This window comes from Anoplopoma fimbria, chromosome 6, assembly GCF_027596085.1.
Source record: "Anoplopoma fimbria isolate UVic2021 breed Golden Eagle Sablefish chromosome 6, Afim_UVic_2022, whole genome shotgun sequence".
NCBI classification, from domain to species: Eukaryota; Metazoa; Chordata; class Actinopteri; order Perciformes; family Anoplopomatidae; genus Anoplopoma; species Anoplopoma fimbria.
Genome location: NC_072454.1, coordinates 13732064 through 13753641, shown reverse-complemented (window position 1 = coordinate 13753641; position 21578 = coordinate 13732064). Strand labels below are relative to the sequence as shown.

At 41.3% G+C, this 21578-nt stretch overlaps 2 protein-coding genes across 2 annotated transcripts; one reads left to right on the top strand and one right to left on the bottom strand.

Annotated features, from left to right (window-relative positions):
• The first annotated feature begins 1080 nt into the window (after nucleotides 1-1080).
• Nucleotides 1081-13250, top strand: LOC129092459 (metal transporter CNNM1). The gene is made up of 10 exons (XM_054600419.1): nucleotides 1081-2518; nucleotides 6250-6393; nucleotides 7411-7551; nucleotides 7750-7919; nucleotides 8150-8253; nucleotides 9567-9711; nucleotides 10204-10447; nucleotides 11787-11891; nucleotides 12549-12650; nucleotides 13067-13250. The coding sequence occupies exons 1-10, from the start codon at nucleotides 1081-1083 to the stop codon at nucleotides 13144-13146; spliced, it is 2673 nt and encodes an 890-aa protein (XP_054456394.1). The 3' UTR covers nucleotides 13147-13250.
• Nucleotides 13251-15583: 2333 nt separating this feature from the next.
• Nucleotides 15584-21370, bottom strand: got1 (glutamic-oxaloacetic transaminase 1, soluble). The gene is made up of 9 exons (XM_054599895.1): nucleotides 21175-21370; nucleotides 19407-19588; nucleotides 19191-19314; nucleotides 18782-18894; nucleotides 18576-18680; nucleotides 18265-18415; nucleotides 17838-18003; nucleotides 17597-17739; nucleotides 15584-16792 (listed from the first exon to the last, which is right to left on the bottom strand). Exons 1-9 carry the CDS (start codon nucleotides 21281-21283, stop codon nucleotides 16653-16655), a joined length of 1233 nt encoding a protein of 410 aa, XP_054455870.1. The 5' UTR covers nucleotides 21284-21370; the 3' UTR covers nucleotides 15584-16652.
• Nucleotides 21371-21578: the final 208 nt, after the last annotated feature.

The window sequence follows — 21578 nt, the reverse complement described above, 5'->3', positions numbered from 1 at the left end:
ATGTTGTCGATGTGTGACTGATGGAGAGCAGATAGACTGTGCAGGTGTTAAAGACATGGCAGGACTCAGTTCTCACCTTCAGTTTCCTACCTCGTAAATCCGACAAGCGGCCATCGAGCTGCTGTATGAGGGCTTCACTGTATATTCAAGAGCAGCTGATCAATGTGCAATAACTAACAATAATGGTTATCTATTTTCACGAATCCGTATTCATATTTGATGCTCTTAAAATGAGCATGCCTACATCATCTGTGGTAGTACTAGTAACAGGTCGGTCTTTATGTAAAATGCATTCCATGTTATATGAAAGTTTTATGTGATTATACATCTGCAGGATCCAAATGTATCCTTCTAAAAATGTGTTGAGAGACTACAACAATTATTCCATTTGTTCCGGGATGCGAATTCTGAAAAACAAATTGATATTTTATGACAAAGAAATAAATCCCCACACATAATCCCGTGTAATAAGCCCAGGCTTTAGGTAGAGTAGGCTTCTTTTTCAGAAACAGCTGATAATACTGCCATCTAGTGGAGACACAGCAAAGAAACACATTTTAGCTGTGTTATTTCTGCTCCCAACTAATATTGCCGCACAAATAAAAGCTCTACGATTTTGTTCCTTAATACTAGGCCATATATGATCTCGAATATGTTTGTGGTAAGCCTCTAAATGATGCATTTATACGTCTTTTTTACTCATCATAATGGTGACATTTGTCCTTTGAATTAATTTCAGCCTATTAAGGGGTTTCTAAAGGCTAGCTGCAAGTATTATTTGATCCCGTGTGTATCACATGAATCATTCATGTCTGGGCATTTCCTGCCGTCTATTTTTAGAAAGTGGCAAAAAAGCAAATAACATAGGCTTACGTCACGATTTGTCATGCATAATTAAGGACTCTGGTGCCCCTCTTTTCTCTCTCTCTCTCTCTCTCTCTCTCTCTCTCCCTCTCTCTCTCTCTCTCTAACGCACCCATCCTTATCTGCGTGGATATGGCCACCCAGCTGCTGCTCCATCCATCCCATCCGCAGACCACGTGACCCAGTTCTCCCGTGTCCTTCAGTAGTTCATTCAGCATGATGGCTGCGGATGCTGCGGATGCTCTCTGCTGCATCCTGCATCCGCACCGGCTCTCTCTCCTCTTCCTCACCGTCACCCTCTCCTCTCTGCCGGCCGCGACAGCAGCGCTGCTCGGCGTCCGGCCGGAGGACACCCAGAGCGGAGAGCTATCCGTGCAGGACGGGGTGCTGAGGGCGGTCGAGGGGACTCGCTTCATCCTGAGGGTTTACTACTCCGCATCTCCTGCTACGGAGCATCCCAACAGCCTGAACATCAGCGGCAGGACTGACGCCGCTCCGTGGATCGCGTTTTTAGAGGAACCAGTTGGGGACAGCGGGGACACGGAGGGCCAGCTCCGGTCCACAGGGAACCCCTGCGAAGAGGAGGATGTCCGGAGCTCAGACATCGAGCTTCTGGGCTCTTTCAGATCTGCCTCAAGTCACAACTCAGTTTTGGTGGAGCTGCTCGCAAAAGACCTGCGCAGAGGCGAGGTGATCAAATACTACTCCATGTGCGCGTTTGATGGAGTGAAATGGGAACATTTCAGCACCAAAGACTTCTGGTTGGCGGTGGTGGAGAGACCTCCAGAGGCAGATGTTTGGCTCCAGGCAGGTGTCTCGGTTCTCTTGTTGGGACTGTCCGCGCTCTGCAGCGGTCTGAACATCAGCATGCTGGCTCTGGACCCTGTGGAGCTACGGGTTCTGCAAAACAGTGGCACAGAGAAGGAGCAGAAATACGCACGGAAGATAGAGTCGGTGCGTAAACATGGAAACTACATCCTTTGCACTGTGGTGCTTGGCAACGTGCTTACAAATACGTGTTTTGTGGTGTGGATGTGCCAGATTTTAGGAATGACTGCTCTCTCAACTGCCTCGTGTACTTTGGGGATATTCTTCATCGGCGAGATCTTACCTCACTCCCTGGCGTCCAGGCACAGTCTCGCCATCGCCTCCAAGACCCTCTGCGCGACCCGCCTGCTGATGCTGGTGTTTTTCCCCATAGCCTACCCGGTCTCGAAGATACTGGACATCATGCTGCACCAGGAGATCAGCAGCTTCTACACCAGGGAGAAGTTGGTGGCCATGCTACGCGTCACAGATCCGTACCACGACCTTGTCAAAGAGGAGCTCAACATCATCCAGGGAGCCTTGGAGCTGAGGACCAAGACCGTAGAGGACGTGCTGACCCCGCTGTCGGACTGCTACATGCTGTCTTCGGACGCCACGCTGGATTTCTGCACCATGTCGGACGTGATGCAGAGCGGTTTCACTCGGATTCCGGTCTACGAGAACGAGAGGTCCAACATCGTGGACATCCTGTTTGTCAAAGACTTGGCCTTCGTGGATCCCGACGATTGCACTCCCCTAAAAACAATTACTCAGTTTTACAAGCATCCCATGCACAGCGTGTTCAACGACACCAAGCTGGATGTGATGCTGGAGGAATTCAAGAGAGGTAACTCGACTTTAAATCATTTCAGAGATCAGGTCTCAGAAGTACTCTGCAGGAGGGAGGTGTGTCTTTTTGTTTTTGTTTTTGCATGTCCAGAACTTAACTTATGAGTAAATCAGTGGTGATTGTGGGAGGCGCCATATGTATGTCTTGGAAGAATCTCAAAGCTACCTCCTGCCAAGTAGGAGTGCAATATCTTTTGAAGAGACTGTGCACTTAAAAGGTTTTCAGTGCAGAAGTAAATGTCATCAGTCCATCGGCTCACAGTGGGCCTGTCAGTGAAGCCCTCTGATCCCAAGAGCAGTGGGAGCCATATGTGAAATCTGATCCAGTGTCACACAGTGAGTCTGGTTCAGCCAGAAGTTAGAGGCTACCAAGGATTAGAATGGGGGTCAAAATGTATGCATTAAAAGTGTTTTTCCCATCGCAACAACTCTGTGAACTTTACATGCCCCCATCACCCCTGCTTGTTTGACCTTTTTTAATTATGTGCATCGGTTATCGGATCTGCACTTTAATGTAATGTCAAAAAAGTATTAGGCAAAAGTGCAGGCATTTAATCTCACTGGAATGTCAGTAGAGGAAATGAATATCATCTATATCTCTCTCTGAATCTTTTGTCTGATAACATCTTTTGCTGATAAGTGTATTCACAGTGTAACAGCACACAGTGATAGCATCCATTCAGTACCGAAAAAAAGTGTGTCGCCTCTCCCCAGGGACCCCATTCAGTCTGGATGATAACATTAAATATCATTCTGAGCAGCTAACAACTAAATCTGTTCCCCTGATGGTCACACTGTAAAATGGAGACATATGAGAGGCTACTGGAACGGCTCTTATGTAAAGATTTCACTGACATTGGCTTATGTTGGGGGGATTAGGATGTAAACCTGTTTCATTGACAGAGAGAGCTCAATAGATATTGGTCGTAGGCAGCAGTTGTGCTCATCAGAATGTGAAAGGGGACACTGTGGAGACCTTGGCAGGGTTATAAATCAGATCGCCACTTACAGGTCACAAGGTCTATAGCTTTATTTTGTTCAGGATTATGAAGGATAGCTTTGGTCTGACACTTGTGATTCATGGGCCCCATTGTGACCCTGTGTCTTTGCTTATTGTGTTTTATTTATGGATAAGGTTAGGTGAAAAGGTCACCTTTAGATTGTGAGTGTGCACCTAATTGTTAGCCCGCGGTGACTTTGAAGCTTCCTTTCACTCTGTGGGTCGTCGCCATCCGAAACTGCAGAGCAGCCATGAAATATTCAGCTCCAACCTTTCTCTTCCCCTCTCACCTCCTGCTCGCATGGATTATAGGCCCCTGCTGCTCAGGAAGCCTGGCTGGGAGCTGTTGGATCGCTCACTGAGAGGGGCGATGGGCTGGGGTGAGGTCTGTGTTGGAGAAAGGAAGGAAATGTCACCAGTTATGAAAGACATGTAAGAGAGGACTGCAAACACACTGTTCGGTGGAAAATACATTAATATACTTTCACACAGAAAGCAATGTTCTTTAATTTATGTATTTATGCTTTCATGGCATCATGAGCAAGAAAATATCTGCTGTAAATCTTTCAATTTATTGGAGTGAGATTCCATCAGTGGTGGCAGCAGTATTGAGGTATTTTTTCTTAATTCAAAGTAGTAACACAACATCAAACATTAAAAACACTCTGTTACAAGTAAAAGTAATGAAATTAAACTAACTAAATGAATATAAACAACATTTAGCTAGGCAGTGCTCAAATCAAAACCATGCAGAATATAGGCCAATGGAAAAGACCTACACAACAAAATGCACACAAAGTTCTTTAATGTCTAAAGCCATCAATCATGTTTTAAAAGAGTTTAAAATAAATAAGTACTGACCTGTGCTCCTATAGCTTAAATTAAAAGTAAGTTAAAAGGGATGCAGTATGGCCCCTGTCAGTATTACATTAGTATGGTATACAGTCATATTTATTAGGGCATTAGCATGTAAGCAGTGATTTAATTTAGTAGAAAAATTAGCTGGTCCTATGTTTTGTATGTAAAATCTTTATCTAAACAGTTACTAGTAACTATGGCAGTTAAATACATGTAGTGTAGTAAAAAGTACAATATTTCTCCCTGAAGTGTGCTGTATTTCAGTTAATGTATTATACAAACCTACTAAATAAACCATTTAGTACACTTAACAATACACATTATAAATCCAAACTTTTAGTTAACAGCCAACAAATCATAAAAGGCAGTCATTGTGTTTCTTATAAGCTAAATGTGTGCAGAAGCAGAGAGAAAAATAGAAATATAAACAATATATTATTTCCTCATATAGTATTGTATGGCTGTAATGTGTGCAGAGACAGACATCAAACATACACATAATGCACAATCATATACAAACATGCATTAGGATCTAAAACAACACATAGACTGAAGGAGCCTGGGAAACTGGCGGAGCAGAAACATTTGCAAAATGGACATCCATGGTAGATCCAGTTTCGCCCCGGGCATGTGTGTCTGTGTGTTTGTGAGACTGGTAAGTGTGTGTGTCGGTCTGCAAGAGTATTATGTAACATATGAATGATGTAATGCAGTGCCCGGGCACATCACCAGCTGATGGCAAATCCACCTCTCTTACTCACCTGAGTTCTTCAGACAAGCTGACCTGAGCGCTGAGCACAACCTTGTCATCTCAGCCAACCTCGTACCGCTAGAATTTCATGTTTTGGAGATGGCTGCCTGTCAGTCAATCAGGTTTTTTTTGGTCTTGTTGCAGTGGATTAAAGTATTTGATCCATTCTATCCCCTGGCAGTGATCTACTAAATCGTCACATGACCTCACATGACCCACTGATTTTGTTCAAGTGAGGTCGGAGACTGTTCAAATCTGTGTTCTAGTGACGTCATCAATTTGGTTAGATAACTTATTTGACGTAAGAAGAACCATGTGTCTGTTGTTATGACAAAGAATAAATGTACATTGAATACATTATAATGGATCTATTTTTAAATATCAGTGTTTTTGGTGAGTTGAAAATGAGAAAAATATAGATGTCAAAACTATTAGTGTGTTTGTTAATGTTTTCGGGGTAGTTTGTTCTGCTTTCCCGGTGATGTTCAACTGAGGTGGCAACTTTAACTTCTTGTCACATTGGCTTTATTGACTCGTTCCGGAGAAGCTGCTGGTGACCTGTGTCATTGTATCTGGCAGGCATGTTGTTTTCAGCCTAACGCATACTGAAAGGGAGCAATGGTTCTCTGCTCATTGATGTGTAAAGTGTGTATGTGTTTGTTTGTATGTATATGTGTTTACAGAGGTGGCAGGAGCATGGGCAGTTTAGTCAGCAGATGCAGTCATCCCCAAACTGATTGCATAATCTCAGTGTTTATGTAAGGGCCCTAGTCTTCCAAACTGTCAAAATGTCTCTAGACTAATCCCCCCTATGCCCACTTTCTCCTCATCTGAGTCACGCACACAAACACACACAAGGGCCGTCCTGACATTGGAATAATGTCATAACAAAGCTCTAAGTTAGTTCTCTCCTGTGTTTTTGGCCTCTAAGCTCCAGCTGGTGTATTATTGCTGATTTTCATCTTGACTGCACACATCCAGTTGGAGGCTGTTGACTCATTTTACTTTTTATCGAGTGACGTCGCCTCTCAACCCAATTGCATGGGCATGTTTTTTTTTTGCATAAACTCACATTGTGAAAACATTTGAACTCGCCCTTTTTCTTTTCTGATGAATGCAGGCAAGTCTCACCTGGCTGTGGTGCAGAGGGTGAACAGCGAAGGGGAGGGAGACCCCTTCTATGAAGTGATGGGCATCGTCACCCTGGAGGACGTCATAGAAGAGATCATCAAGTCTGAGATTGTGGATGAGACAGACCTGTATAGTACGTATGATGCACAAACACGCTGATAATGTAACTCTCAGTTTTCAAAGTCACTGCTACATTAGCTGTGAATCAATCTGATTATATTTCCAGCAGCCACACTGAATAGATTTTCTCTGTTTGTCACAGCAGCTGACAGAGGTTATTCAGCTCTGTGGTCCACAACATCACTGAGAAACGCTCAATTCAACAACAAATGCAGTAATATTTATGGCTGTAGAAGTTTAGCTTCAACAGAACAATGGAAATTACTTTCCACCATTTTGTCTCCTGCTTTCGGATCAAACTATTGATCCCACGCTCTCTCCTCTGCTCTTAGCTCCTTGCTGATGCATAATTAAATAATGTAAATTAATGGCCCAGTCTCACAGATAATCACCATAATCCGCTCATCTTTAATTGGCTGGAAAGGCTCTCCAAAGAGAGGGAGTCAAATGCCAAACTCCCTTCATTTCATATTTAATCTGGTCAGTGCTTTCATTTCACTCACTGGATTTTACCACTTTATTTGCACACATATGGGGATGTGACTTCCAAAAGAACACCCATAAGCCATGAACATTACATTTTGAAGTGTGCTGCAATTTTAATTACATGCAGAGTCTGAAGCAGTCAGCGGTGCACTTGTTTGGGTGTTCATAAACTAAATTCTTTGTGTGTCTGCATGTGCATAATTATGTGTGTGTGTATATATAGCACAGCGGAGCTAATCTCTCCAGACTTTGCACTGCAGGCATTTATAGCACCAGCTGTTCCTGCTGCAGCTACGATGTATTTAACGGGATATATTGCATTTAATGCTCCTCTCGTCTGCAGAGGATAAGTCAATGTATCTATCAGAGGTGGATAATCTCAATCTATCCGTGCTGAAGATAAACTTAATAATACATCTATAGTGTTTGTTAGCATCAACTAATGAGGCCAGTGACACCTCAAAGTAGCTTCTACTTACTGAAATGTGAAATTAGCACTGGCTACTGTGCTCTTTTATGATTCGCAATCTGTGTGTGTTTATAGCTGATAATCGGAACAAAAGACGAGTGTCCAACCACGAGAGGAAAATGCAGGATTTCTCCATCTTCAAACTGGCAGAAAATGAGCTGAAGGTGAAGATCTCGCCACAGTTGCTGCTCGCAACACACCGCTTCTTGGCAACAGGTAGCATCGTATGCGCGTTTAAAGAAAGCATGCAGAGTATTTGTTGGTCACACAGTGGATTGCAGGATAAAACCAGGACAAGGACATATGTCATTTTGTGTGTGTGTGTGTGTGTGTGTGTGTGTGTGTGTGTGTGTGTGTGTGTGTGTGTGTGTGTGTGTGTGTGTGTGTGTGTGTCTACATGCCTTTATCTTGTAGAGGTGGAGCCTTTTAGGCAGTGTCACCTGTCAGAGAAGATCTTGCTGCGTCTCATCAAACATCCCAGCATTGTGCAGGAACTCAAGTTCAACCCGAAGAACAAACACGCACCTCAACACTACCTCTTCCAGAGAAACAAAGCTGTGGACTACTTTGTCCTCGTTCTGCAGGTAAATCACTCCTCTGCTGCTTTTTAAACCAGATAATAATACTAATAACAGGAATGGCAGATGAATTATGAAGAAAAATAACTTCTGTGCTTGTAGTTGTTATAATTACAGTGTTTTGCTGCATATTTACTGTGTAAAAACTGGGAGGCTCCATTAGATGAGTAATCAATTAGGTATCCCACCATTAGCATATAAGCTTATGTTTGTAAATGACTGTTTTGGCGTTGCAGGGACGGGTGGAGGTAGAGATAGGAAAGGAGGCTCTTCGCTTTGAAAATGGAGCTTTTTCCTATTATGGCATGCCTGCACTCATCACGCCCTTGCCTATTGGTAAGTAAGTGCACACATAGATCAATATCAATATCAATATCAATATAGATCAATATCGCAATGAGGATTATGACATCAGGGACAGTTCAGCTATGATAATCATAAACTAATGCAGTGCTTGTAGACGTGTTTTTGTTGTCTAAATCCCATCCAGCGTCTGTATAGTGCCAGCCTGCAAAAGCAGCAGCAGCCATGGTAAGTTAGTAATTAAAAGAAGCGATTTCAGAGAATTTCCCAGTGGAAGGACATGACCTGCACAGGATTATATGAAATCCATCTAAGACTGCAGAGCAAGCAGAAAGCTTCTCTCTCGCTCTCTCTCTCTCTCTCTCTCTCTCTCTCTCTCTCTCTCTCTCTCTCTCTCTCTCTCTCTCTCTCTCTCTCTCTTTCTTGTGGTGGGTACATGTTTTGCATATGTGATTTCCAGGGTGAGCTAAAGCTAATGGAAGCCCTTATTAAATATTTTAAAATCCCTTCTTTGGACATTAAAGAATCCCGAATTTTCTCTCAAGTAGCTGCAGTAGTATCACATCTCAAGAGCTGTTTTTTTACTGACTTTATTGTTTTGCTCTCTATATGAGTCATTGCTCTCCAACATTTAGCTAGGCAGTGCTCAAATCAAAACCATGCAGAATATAGGCCAATGGAAAAGACCTACACAACAAAATGCACACAAAGTACTTTAATGTCTAAAGCCATCAATCATGTTTTAAAAGAGTTTAAAATAAATAAGTACTGACCTGTGCTCTTATAGCTTAAATTGAAAGTAAGTAAAACACGACAACATCTCTTAAGGTATGGCACCAGACAGAATATATGATATAAAAATATATTTGACAGGTATAGTTAACTGTTTATGGTGTGGGTCTGTCATGGAACAGTTTGTGTTAGAAAAACATGGCTTTTCTAATTGTGTTAATGTTCACTGCCTAGGGTGGCCAGTATTGAAGTGAAGGCGACAATTCAAGTCAGTGAAAATCAATGAAGCATGTATACTGTAGAAGAGAAATAGAATAATGCTATTTTCCTTCATTTCTAAAAAAAATGAAAATGACAACGACAGAGCTGCAGTGCGTGCAACAATAGTCAGAGTCGAGCAAGTACAATTGAATTAGCTTTAGTGCATAGTCAAGAAAAAACATCTATTTTACTAAAGAGTGCTGAACATAAGAAATTATAAAAATATAATTTTAGTATTTTGATAGATTTGGGTGCCTTAACTCATTTATTACTTTCTGACAGTTTTTGATCCAATTTCGATAATGTATGTAAGAAATACACAGCTAAAAGTTGGTTTACTTCTTCTGTTCTGTTCAGGTCCAGGTATAGTTCCCGGGGCAGTGGTCTGAACCAATCAGATTCATTACTGAGTGGAGGCAGCGTGGGACAGCTCACTACAGGAGGAGGGGTCTACATACCGGACTACTCTGTCCGACAGCTCACAGACCTGCAGATCATTAAGGTTACACACATGAATGCCTACACACACACACAACACTGAATCGTATGAAAAAATCAGCTACCGCTGTTTATAATCTCAAGTAAATGTTTAATTTCCTGCACAGTGAAGGGTAAATAAAATTGGGAACACAAGCAAGCAAGTGCACTTTTAAACTCCCTCTATTTAATCTTCAAAATTCCCAAAAATGCATTCTCTTCCTCTGCTGCAGCATTTGCCTTTGATATGTCCTAATCCCTGATTCTGACTGAACACAGACATCCTGTCTCGGTCTGCCCTCTATACACTCTCTGTCCTTTAATCACTGGGGATAATTGAGCTCCATTTCAGCCATGAATATTTTGGCCTTAAAAGATGCATGCGCCCTCTCACTTCACCTGTTCTCCCCTTCTCCCCAATGCATTCCATGTTTCCTCCTGTCCGCGTGCACTGGAGTTGTAGAGGCAGCCATGCATGCACACACAGATCTAACACTTGCTTTCTATGTCGCCACAGATCACCAGGAACCACTACCAGAACGCCCTCATGGCCACCAGGATGGACAGCTCCCCTCAGACACCAGACCCCATGGATCCTGATGCTAAAGGGAGGCCGGCGGTCCCAGAGGCCCGCTCACACAGCATCGCCCTCCCCCTCACACACACACACACTCGTCTGGGGCTGGCACGCCTTGCACATCTCCATCCCCACGGTGGCCTTCGCAACACCTCCCAGCTCAATGAGAGAAACCGGATCGTCCGTAAGTAGTGTAGCTGCCGTGTTGGAATATGTTGACTGTTGTCTTTACGTTACAATTGTTTTTACGTTACAATGGTGAGTTGGTTTAAGTGCTAAAATGATTAGTCAATTAGTCCATTGAAAATGAATCTATTACATGTTTAATAGTCCTTTTATTTTAATTGGCTTTATTACTGATATTAAAATGAGGTTTAATAGGTTTGTATCCCCCAAGAGCCACGGGCTCTGTAACTATTTCCTCTTTGTAGAATAGACTGTATAGATCTAAATGCTGTTTGCGAGATTGCTTCTTGCAATAATAGAATTCTGAAGGAAACATTTTGTAACATTTTGGTGTTAGCATGAAGGTTGACACAAATATCAGCTATTAATCCACATAGGGCTGGGCTATATGACTATATATATATATATATATATATATATATATATATATATATATATATATGTTAAATATATAGTTAAAGTGATACCATCTTTCCCCCATTCCCTCTTCAATACATCCGTTTGTTTTAACATTCCCCCGGTCACTGGGGTTTCTACGATAAGAGCAACAACAAAGCCCCCATATGTAAATGATGATCTAGCTCCATGAGACTCAATATGAATTTCATGATTCACTGGAGAGGTAATGCTTCTTTTGAAGAGGAAGAAAGACAAGGTTCAAGGATCAAATACACTGATTGAAGTGCTTTGTGGGTGAAAGGGCCAAAAACCTGTCTGACAAAAAAGAGAAATGATTAAATACATGAAAAAAAAGCAATTCCTACCAACCCTTATAACAGAATGAAATGAGAAAACAAATGAAAATGAGGTGAAATCGTTAATGCTTCACCAAGGATAATGTCCGAAAAGCAAGTTAATCTATTTATTCTTTAGATTTATTATTTCAGTAAAGAATGAATCCTCTAACTTAAACACCCATAGTGACTCACTCACAAAACTGGTGCAAACATGGCATCATCCAATCTGTATTGGTTTCAAAGCTTAAAGGATTTCCCACACACCATCTGTCTTACGTGTGCAACACGCCATCCAGTTTGTGTGTGTTTGCGTTAGTGTCATTAAGAAAAATCAGTGGACAGATGGTTCTGCTGGTTGTCAATAAGAGTAGCATCCAATTATATACCTACCGCCAGGTTTCTGTTCAACCACAACACAACAGATTTCATCCACTGGTTGTAGCTCATCTTTAGTTGGAATTTACTGGACCCTCAAAAACCAAATGCCCGAAATATAGAAAGTTCTTTACCTCCCTCTACAGGCAGAGCTACAAACCAGCTGCTGTTGTGTGGCTACTAGCAGTCGGTTTAAGGCTGATTGGTCTGACTCCCTCTTCACAGGCAGTAAATCTGATGGGCAGAGGAGTCCAAATGATTCGGTTTTCCTCCGCATGGATGAGATTCCCTACATCCACGAGGACCGGCCAGAAAATTATGGAGAGAATGGTGAGCAATGCTTGATGCATCCTGACGACATCCTGGAGAAAAAGGCTCACGAATCACATAGATTCTTGTCTCAGATAAAACTCAACAGTGGTTTTTAGTTTGTTCCTCAGAAAATGTACACAATGTCGAGAAATTCTAAATTTGAAAGAATTGAAAAAAGAATGGTGGTCAATAATGGAAACGCCACACACACACATGCCAGTGTTTTTCTTTGAAAGGTTTCAGGCAAATAATTATGAAACATTTAAAGAGGAAATAACGACCCCCCCACCCGCTACAGCTTAACTTGTTTGCTTATGGTGGCTAATGTTAGCTAAAATTATAATAATATGGTATAGATTTCAGATAGATATTACTGTGTAACTCACTTTACTGAGTTTATGATTCTTTTCTACTGTAACACAAAATGTTTGTCATATTTCAAGGGTTTTATTATAGAGGTATAGGAACCCACCATTCCTCACCAGGAGATGTTTGATTCCTTCTTGCAATCCCATTCTTCTCTACTCAGTTTTCCTAATAATAAACTATTTTAAGGCAACTGGTTTTATCTTGTAGGCCGTTCACAGTTCATATCACCTTAGGTCTGGGGGATTATTTCCACATTGCTGTATCGCCTCTGTCTAACTCGTCTGTCTCTTAAACCTTCTCCATCAGACGTGCCTACAGAGTCTCAACCCTCCACCTCTCCCTTCATCAGCTCTCTGTCTCTGTCCAGCTCGGAGGAGAACATCGGGAAGAAGCTGTTGCGTAAATTGAGTGAGTGAGCAATTTGTCACCAACATCGATGCAACAGCACACCCCCACACACCGTCGTCACATTGGGACTAACTTCTTTGTCAGACATAGGAAACAGTGCCGGGTGTATCTTAGCAACAGGTGATGTGTCGTGGCCCTCGCTGCAACCTACTCCTCTTCAACAGAGCAAATTCTCCAGATGCAACTGTTGGCTCAGATACAATATGACTCATTTACTGTAATTGGTTATTCAGGGCAGTAGCTGTGCTGCTTAGTGCAGCTAAAATTACTTCAGTTAAAAGCAAATATTAGGGAGTTAAAAAAAAATCACAGCAAAGCAAATGTTAGGATGAGAATATCAGAATAAACCTGATGCGGCTTCAGTTTATGTAAGGTGTTTTAACCAATGATGACCTGAATTTCTCCTCTGTTTCTAGGTAACAAGAGGAGGAAAAAGTCTCAGGATGGAGAAAAGAGTTTGGAGGAAGGTTCAGAGCAACCACCAGTGATGTGCTAGCACAGTGACACAGAGGAGGAGGGATGAAGGTTCCTACTCTTCATCCCTCACTGGTTCTCCTTATTAAGCAACCGCCCCCCCTCATAGACTCCCTCCATGCTCCGACACAGCTCTCACAGGAGACTGAGCCACCTCATGCGACGTAGCCACCAGTAACACTCAGGTCCCCACTGGTACACTCTGTCCCACCTCTGCCTGACGTCACACCTTTAAAGTGATCGCTGATAATAAGTGGGACAGAGCTGAAAAAAACTTGATTGGACAAATCTAAACAACATAGTCTTGGATTTATCCAGCCTTACACTGGAATGCATGGAGGTTTTAATCACATGTTTTGTCAAAAACAGGGAATATCTTGCTTTATCCATGATGTAAACGTTGAATCATCTCATTTAAACCATCTGGACTCGACAAGATATCTCAACATTGATATTATAGGTCATTTCTGAGCCAGCTTTGAAATTTTACTTGATCAAATGATGAATACAAGAGTTTTTTATTATGTATTATTAGGCAGTTCCCACATATTGAAAATGTTGTTTGCACAGGGAACTGTCCTAATGTTGCCATAAGGGTGCCACTTACTGCCAACAGTACCAGACACACTAGCCATCGGCTAAGAACAAAAAGCCTCAAGACAAGAACACAATTTTTACGCCATGTTAAAAGAACACAATCATGAAAAAGCCATAAATTAATTCTCAGCTTGAATGACTACTTATTGTATAAACTGAACGACCTCTCAGCAAGTTCAGAGGGGTGTGCTCAACTTTGAAAATACCTGCGCTTGAAATAACAAAATTTATTAGCAGATTTTTATATGAAAGTGTCAGAATTATTAAAAGTACTTTAAAGATAGCAATATAAGTCATCTTACATAGTGTAAATGGCTACCACATACATGCATACATTCAGTAAATGTATCCTTCCCACATTCACCTTCATTGTCCTACATGCAGTCTGTATGCTACGTCTTCCCATTTAAACATTCCCTTCTCACTGCATATGTAGCTTTATGGACACAGTTTTAGTGTTCATATCAAACAAACACCCTCACTTATCTACCTTTTCTCTTGATGTTACCACCTCTGAAAAAAATCATTGTCCATTGTTAGTTTTCATCCAGTAGAAAGCGTTGAAGGCGATCAACTTCATACCAATAGCTACCACATTAGACACTTTTCTATGTACAGTTTATTTTACTAAAACTGTATACACCACTTAAAAATAAGCTAGGGGGTTTTGGGGTTTGGGTCTGGGGATCCAGATGGATATTATGAGTATTCTCAAGGAAAGTGTAGTTGCTACTTGCATGTTTGTTTATGCTGCTTTCACTGTAGAATTATGCCCTGTAGAAAGCACAGTTGTTCCTTATGCATGCTTAAGTAAAGGAATGCATGTATATGAATATCTGCAGTAACTTCTCCTCACAAAGGTGTAATGAGTGACTTACTGAAATCTTAAGTGACTTCAGATTTTTAAACGAGTCTGAAGTTTTGAATGCGTAAGAAAACAAAGAGAAAAAGCGATATGTGCAATAAATGCTGCAACAAGGCTGAAGTTTTCATGGAGAAGGCGAAAAAAAATAAGCAATTGTTCTAGAAATCATCTGTTAGTGAAATAATGAAATAAACATTTGATCCTTTTTAAAATGTGAGTAGTAGCTGTAGCTCAGGTTGGACTATGCTGCTCTGCGTTGTGAAATCTTGGCAGGTACATTGCCCAACAGAACACAGAGAGAAAGATATGAAAGAGGAAAGCAATATGACGCACACTGAAGCTCCCCCACCTCACGTCAAACACACACACACACAAACTCAAACAAAAAACATGCACACTCGCACACAGAGAGGCGGAGACTCGGGACACAGTGATATAATTCATTCTGCTTGGTAAGGCTATGGAAGTACAAAGGACACTGCACTGCTAAGCCATTCCCATTGACCCCCTTATGTACACAGAACATCCAGTCGGAAGTCTTTTGATGTGACAACCGACACTGAGCAAAATAATTTGTGTGCATAAAGTCTCTCAGCTGAACGCTTTGAATGATTTTGCAGTTGGTCAACAGAGATTTATATTTGTGAGGATTCATATACAGTTTGTTTGGGTCTTTAAAAAAGGCAAACTAACATTTTGTTAGGTAAAATTTAGAGGATTATATAAGTCACCCAAAGATATCAAGAGACAGACCATGTGTTCTACACAAGGATTTATTCAATTATTAATAAATTGACTTAACTAATTGTATTACTCTTGTCTAATTTGTCTTGTTTCTGTCACTTATATTTGCCATATTCAAACTACTATAACATGTGTACAATTTATTATGTTTTGCTACGATCACTTACTCTAAATAACTTGTACAGGGGCTTGTAAAGGATGTTTTAACCTTAATATTTAATCAGTTCAAATATATGCGACACCACCACAAATATGCTATTTATAGTTCTTTATTACAGTAGTTGATCATCAAATTGGCTTCATTTCCTTAACATTATGACTGCTTTATAGGTGTATTGTGCACAGTGATACGATAGCAAACTGGTTGATCATTAATGTGTTAGTGCCCCTGACCCCCGGGTCTTAAATAATTGTGCACTAGTGCTACCGACAGACAATCAGTGTGCAAACTCAACATTAACTCGGTAGGTGCCAGACGCAACCAGAAACATCCAAACATTCAGCCGTGAAAACAGAGTTCACTCTGGAGTCAGGACACATGGTTGAATAGTTTGTTGCCATTTGTGCTCACTCGACACAAACTAGAAATAAAAACACTCGGACAGTATTATTAATAAATTACATAGTTCAAGTTAAAATATCTTCCTGAGAACACTCATCTCTTGTTCGCATTACATAGAGCAATAAACATAATATTGCAACTTCTCTCATGATAGAGGAGGTAAATAGTTAACATTAATCATTGATTAAAGCTACATTGAGTCAGTTTGGTCTGTGCTCTAAACAGTAGTTAATAATAAGTGCTAATTACTGCAGGTTGAATAAAATTGGAAATGTGTTTCTAACACTTGGAATGGATGAATCATAACAGTATGACATTGAACATTTTTAGACAGTTGCGTCAGCACTGCCTGGGTGAGTGTAACACAGTCACAGATGTACTGACCCACGCAAAGGTTCTGGTGATGACACATACACAAAAAGTATCATACATGTAGAACTTCTGTGATGTCACACAAAGTACAAACTATAAACGGGAGACCAACACGAAGAAAACAGGGACAAATTATTAACATAATTACTAGACGGAATAATTCCCATTTGTGCGTTCAGATCGAAATAGATCTAAGAAGTGTTTAGCCTAGCTTAGCATAAACACTGAAAGGAAGGGGAAACGAGGCCAGTGAGCCGAAAGGTGTTTATGTTTGTGCAAATAAGAGTTTGAAGTTTTCTCCAGGAAATCTACTGGATACAAACACTGGAATCAGGTGGCTCAGGGCCGGGCAGGAGGAAGAACTTAGAACTGTGGGTAATGTAGTCTTCTACTGGACCTTGGTGACGGCATCATGGATGGACTCAGCAACGTAGTCTATGTTCTTGCTGGTCAAACCGCACATGTTGATGCGACCACTGGCCATTAAGTAGATGTGTCTCTCCTTCACCATGTACTCCACTTGTTTGGCTGCAAGAAAAACAGCAGAACCAGATTAAATTATTCATTGATTATTAATGTTGTACTTTACAGATCCTGTAAAGATATTTGTGTGTATCATAGGGAAAACATAGTTTAACGGACTGTAGTTGATTCGTGATTCATATGGATTCCTGCTTGCAGTTCGGCACGCATGTGAACTGCAGAGTTATTACACAGTTCAACCATTATAGTGTGAAATAAAGTTTTACTGCTGATTGTTATTGACCGATATTCAATGATAAATATGCGATCCGGATATTGTCGTTAATGCTTTCTATTTATCCCTGATAAAGCTACACTGTGAGCAATAAATCTGTGTTGAAATTGGCTAGTAATGTCTGCAGCAACAGCCAAAAGTTAACATATTGAGGTTCCTTTCAGTTACTTTATGATGTGTTCAGGCTCTATTCAGGGAATGTGAGTAATGGGCAGTGATATATTTTTATAAGATTATCATGATGTGTTCTGGTGAAAACCTAAATTATTTATTACTTATTTATCAAGAAATATTCATTCTTATTTCCCAATCATTTGAATTGTGCGTTTTTAATGAAAATAACCACCCTAGATGACAAAAACAACATAGGGACAACTTTTAGAATTTCTGAAAGTTGACCCTGACTTGAAATCTGGAGCTTAGTATTCCAGCAACTGTAACAAAAACAACGAGAAACAATGATTTATATCAGCCGATATGGCTCATCGACGATCAGCAATCTGTCAAAAAAACATGACCAGGGCATCTCTAAAAGTTATAGAAAACGTTTGCTTTCTGTAGATGTTATTACTCACGGTTGAGGCCTGTGAAGCTGAACATGCCAATCTGCTCTGTGATGTGGTCCCAGGTGCCCGGTGTCCCCAGAGCTTGAAGCTTAGCTTTCAGCTGAGCCCTCATCAACAAAACCCTGTCAGCCATGGTCTTCACATTGTCCTTCCTTGAGTCAAAGAAACAGAAAATAACATATTTAAAAAAATATTATCTTTATGCCTGCATACATCCTACAGTGCTTTGTGAGGGATATTCTGTGCTGACCATTCAGTAAAGAGCTCAGGTGAATTAAGAGTGATGGCAACAATGCGAGCTCCCTGAGACGGTGGGTTGGACCAAGTGGTCCTGACGATCTTCTCCATCTGGGACAGAACTCGCTTCAGGTTTTCTGCATCATGAGCCACAATGGTGAGGTTGCCCACACGCTCATCTGATGGGACAAACACATGTCAAATATAAAAGGATATTGTAGCTATTACTTTATTTAACCTGTAGGTAATTTTTAAGCTATATGCTGGTGGTCATACACTTATTTGACCCGTTTGAAAATAAGACAGGTGTGGACAAAGATTACAGCAATCTAAAATGTAGAGCTTATCCTCTATTCTACTGTTAGATGTTCCCATATAAAGCACAATTACCCTCTTGCAAGCTAGTGATCTACAACTTAATGCACCCAAGCGTCACTCACTGTAGAGGCCAAAGTTCTTGGAGAACGACTGGGCACAGAACATTTCAAAGCCCATGGAGACAAAGTAGCGGACCGCCCAGGCGTCTTTATCCAGACAGCCTGAGGCGAATCCCTGATAAGCAGAGTCAAAGAACACAAACAGCTTCCTCCTCTATAAAAGAAGAAGAGGATAAAACAATTGTCATACTATGATAAGAATTCTGCATGCAAAACAATTGACTGTGTAAACTCTGTTAGTGGTGATGGTTAATACAAACAGCACGGCCAGGCATGTGCTGGCTTGTATTTTTGTGCATGTGCGTTTACAATACCATCATAATTTCTGCAATCTGCATCCATTGCTCTTGTGTGGGGTCTGTGCCAGTTGGATTATGGGCACATGCATGCAGCACAAAGATAGAGCGCTCTGGACAACTCTGTGGGAAAGAGAGAGTAGAAGAACGACTGTAAACTCCTAGTCAAAATGGCCGATGACCAAAATGAAGTAGTACGCGAGTCCCTTTCTCCCGTTCCTTACCTCCAGGTCTCCAAGGAAACCAGCAAAATGGAGGCCCCTATTCTCTGCGTCCCAGTACTTGTATGGACGGACATCCTCAAAGCCAGCATTGGCGAATACAGCATTGTGATTTTCTGAAACAAACAGTAAGAAAAAAACTGATACCAGTGTTCTCACTTTAATGTTCATATTTCCTCTAGATACAAAGGTAAATGTTGTTTTATCAATGTGCCTCGCATAGGAACTGATAATAAAGCAAGATCAATGATAGGATGCTAAATATTAAAATAGAACAATAATCTAAATTGAGTCTATAAAAAGTATCTGTGAAGGATAAAGAAGTCAAAGTCCATGAATGAGGAGCTAATCTCTATTCTCATTTCCACTCTGTACTACTACACCGTTTGTTTGTGTGTACGAGTGGATGTACCCCAGGTAGGTGCGGACACATAGACGGGTGTTTTGGTGTTGTTGTTTCCATTGTAGAAACGGGTGAGAAATTCTGCGCCCATCTTCAGAGCACCTGTACCACCCAGACATTGGACAGCCCCCACCTGGCAGTGACAGGAACAGACAGTTTTTAAATGGTTTAAATGTAAAAGAGATTAAATATGGAAGGTTGTCGGGTTTTTTTTACAACACATACCCTGTTCTCCTGGATGGCAGGACTGTCTTCTCCAAGTGCGATCTTAGAAGCCGAGGATCTAAAGTCAGGCAGGCCCAGGATGGGCAGGTACTCATGGTTAAGACTGTCATCATGCACGATGACCTTTTCAACCTTTTTAACCACTGGCAAAACCCATGGCTTGCCCTCATCTGTCCGGTAGGCTGCAAGAAATTATTTAAGGAAACCGTTATTGTACAATAAAATGGAGGACAGAGTATGAGTTTAAGATGGTTAAGGACACTCTTTCTGGGTCAAATAACAGAAATGCCCCACTGGCCCTGGAAAAAAACACTTGGATATAGTAACAGGCATGCACTTTAGGGTTTCTGTTAACTGTTTTAGCCAACTGACCTCCATGTCACCACCTGATAAGGACTAAAGTATACAACACCGTTTTTATCTTCAGAACAGAGACCATTAACTTGCTTTGCAACTCACTAAGTCAGTTTCAGGTTTAATAGTATCTACAGTTAGTTTTTTTTCTCCTTTTTTTTTTATACACTGGCATGAAAGGGACAATAATTTGTTAAATAGTGAAAAAAGTAGATCAGAAGTTCCTAAAGCCCCATGTGACATCTTCAAAAACTACCACTGAGAACCGGCATCAAATACTTTTTGTCATTTTGTCTTAAACAATGACTTAAGCGATGAGGCTAGTGGATTCTCAAAAATTTATTTTCTGTCAATCGATTTGTTTCAGGTGTACTCACACCGTACATCGTACATTTTATACACCAAACATTGTGTTGCCTACATTTCCCAGCTGCCTCATAGCTGACGACCATCTGCAGCACTGCGAGTCTTGCAGAGAGAAAAGGGATTATAAGGCCTCAGCCTCCTGTACTAATCATGGGACTCAGGCAGCCATGTCACGCTGTTCGGTGCCGTTAATACACTGCCATGACAGGGCTAAGCAATGTTTCTTACACTGCTCCTTTGCAATGATAAGCAGCCAAGGATTACTACTTTTAATACGATTAACACTGAAAACGGTTGTAGCCCACTGGGGAGTGAAATGTGCCATTTGCTTGCTTTAGGAGAACCGCAGTACTAAGCCATATCACTCCTGAAAGGGGCTTGTTTTTGCAGCAGAACGAGGTAAACAGTAATCCAATCGAGTCCTCAGTCCACAGATTGAAAAGGGTTGCTGTGCAGAGTTGCAGCAGGAGGGAGAAAGTGAGGCAACCAGAGAGGACAGAGATGACTCCCCTCTTTGTGCCACACTATTACATAACAAGAATAAATGATCAACATCTACATCCAAATCTGTGACCCGTCAGATACTGTGACAATTATTCTGTGATGTGTAACTAAATGTTATGGTAACAGCATCACCTATCTGAATACTGTAGCTGTTCACTTACCAGAATCTGTGACACTATTTGAATAGATTTAGTATAAATGCAGTATAATGTGTTATTATTATTTATACTGTTATTTATACTGTTATTTATCCAGCACATTGCACTGCACTTTTACTGCTTCTTTTTGCACTTCTGGTTAGATGCTGAAACTGCATTTCATTGTACTAGTACTTGTACTCTGTGCAATGACAATAAAGTTGAATCTAATCTAATCTAATGTGGCCTATGCCATCAATGTGTATTTTCCTATACAGTTCACAGAATCGGCTGGGTCTACATTCTTTGCTGGCTGGCTGGCTGGTTGCTCCAGGATACCGTTGCCATGGCTATCTATGTCACCGGGCTGCAAAGCTGTCGCTCAAACGTACTGCGGTCAAACTTACCTCCCACTCCGAGGTTCACCTTATTGGGAAACTGGTCGTTATTGAAATCCTGCGACAGCTTGAAGACAGCTACAGGGGCTGCCTGTGGGACCTCACAAAACACCGACATAGTTATTGTTGTTGTTGTTGTATTTTATTAAAGACTGCGTGGCGACAATAAGCAAAGAAGCTCCTACCGGGACAGCTAACGGGATGAATAGAGGGCTTTCACCTTCAACTTGGATGTGGGGGGAGGGGGGGAGGGGGGATGAGAAGTGGGCGTGAGGGGGATTGACCAATAGAAACATAGATGTAGCAGCCAAGCCAATCACAGCACTGCTCCCGGGCAGGTCAAAGTTCAAGAAAACAGACGCTCAGAGGCTGTTAACCAATGAATACCCCCGGAGCATGACTGACACATATCA

What these genes read in the sequence shown, in the direction of transcription:
- LOC129092459 (XM_054600419.1), top strand. Translation starts at nt 1,081, where the DNA reads ATGATGGCTGCGGATGCTGCGGATGCTCTCTGCTGCATCCTGCATCCG. An exon ending in GGATGAGACAGACCTGTATA is followed by an intron (nt 6,394 to 7,410) that starts GTACGTATGATG and finishes GTGTGTTTATAG; the next exon opens with CTGATAATCGGAACAAAAGA. An exon ending in AGAAAATTATGGAGAGAATG is followed by an intron (nt 11,892 to 12,548) that starts GTGAGCAATGCT and finishes CTTCTCCATCAG; the next exon opens with ACGTGCCTACAGAGTCTCAA.
- got1 (XM_054599895.1), bottom strand. Translation starts at nt 21,283, where the DNA reads ATGTCGGTGTTTTGTGAGGTCCCACAGGCAGCCCCTGTAGCTGTCTTC. An exon ending in TGTGTCCGCACCTACCTGGG is followed by an intron (nt 18,895 to 19,190) that starts GTACATCCACTC and finishes TGTTTGTTTCAG; the next exon opens with AAAATCACAATGCTGTATTC. An exon ending in GTTTCCTTGGAGACCTGGAG is followed by an intron (nt 18,681 to 18,781) that starts GTAAGGAACGGG and finishes TCTTTCCCACAG; the next exon opens with AGTTGTCCAGAGCGCTCTAT.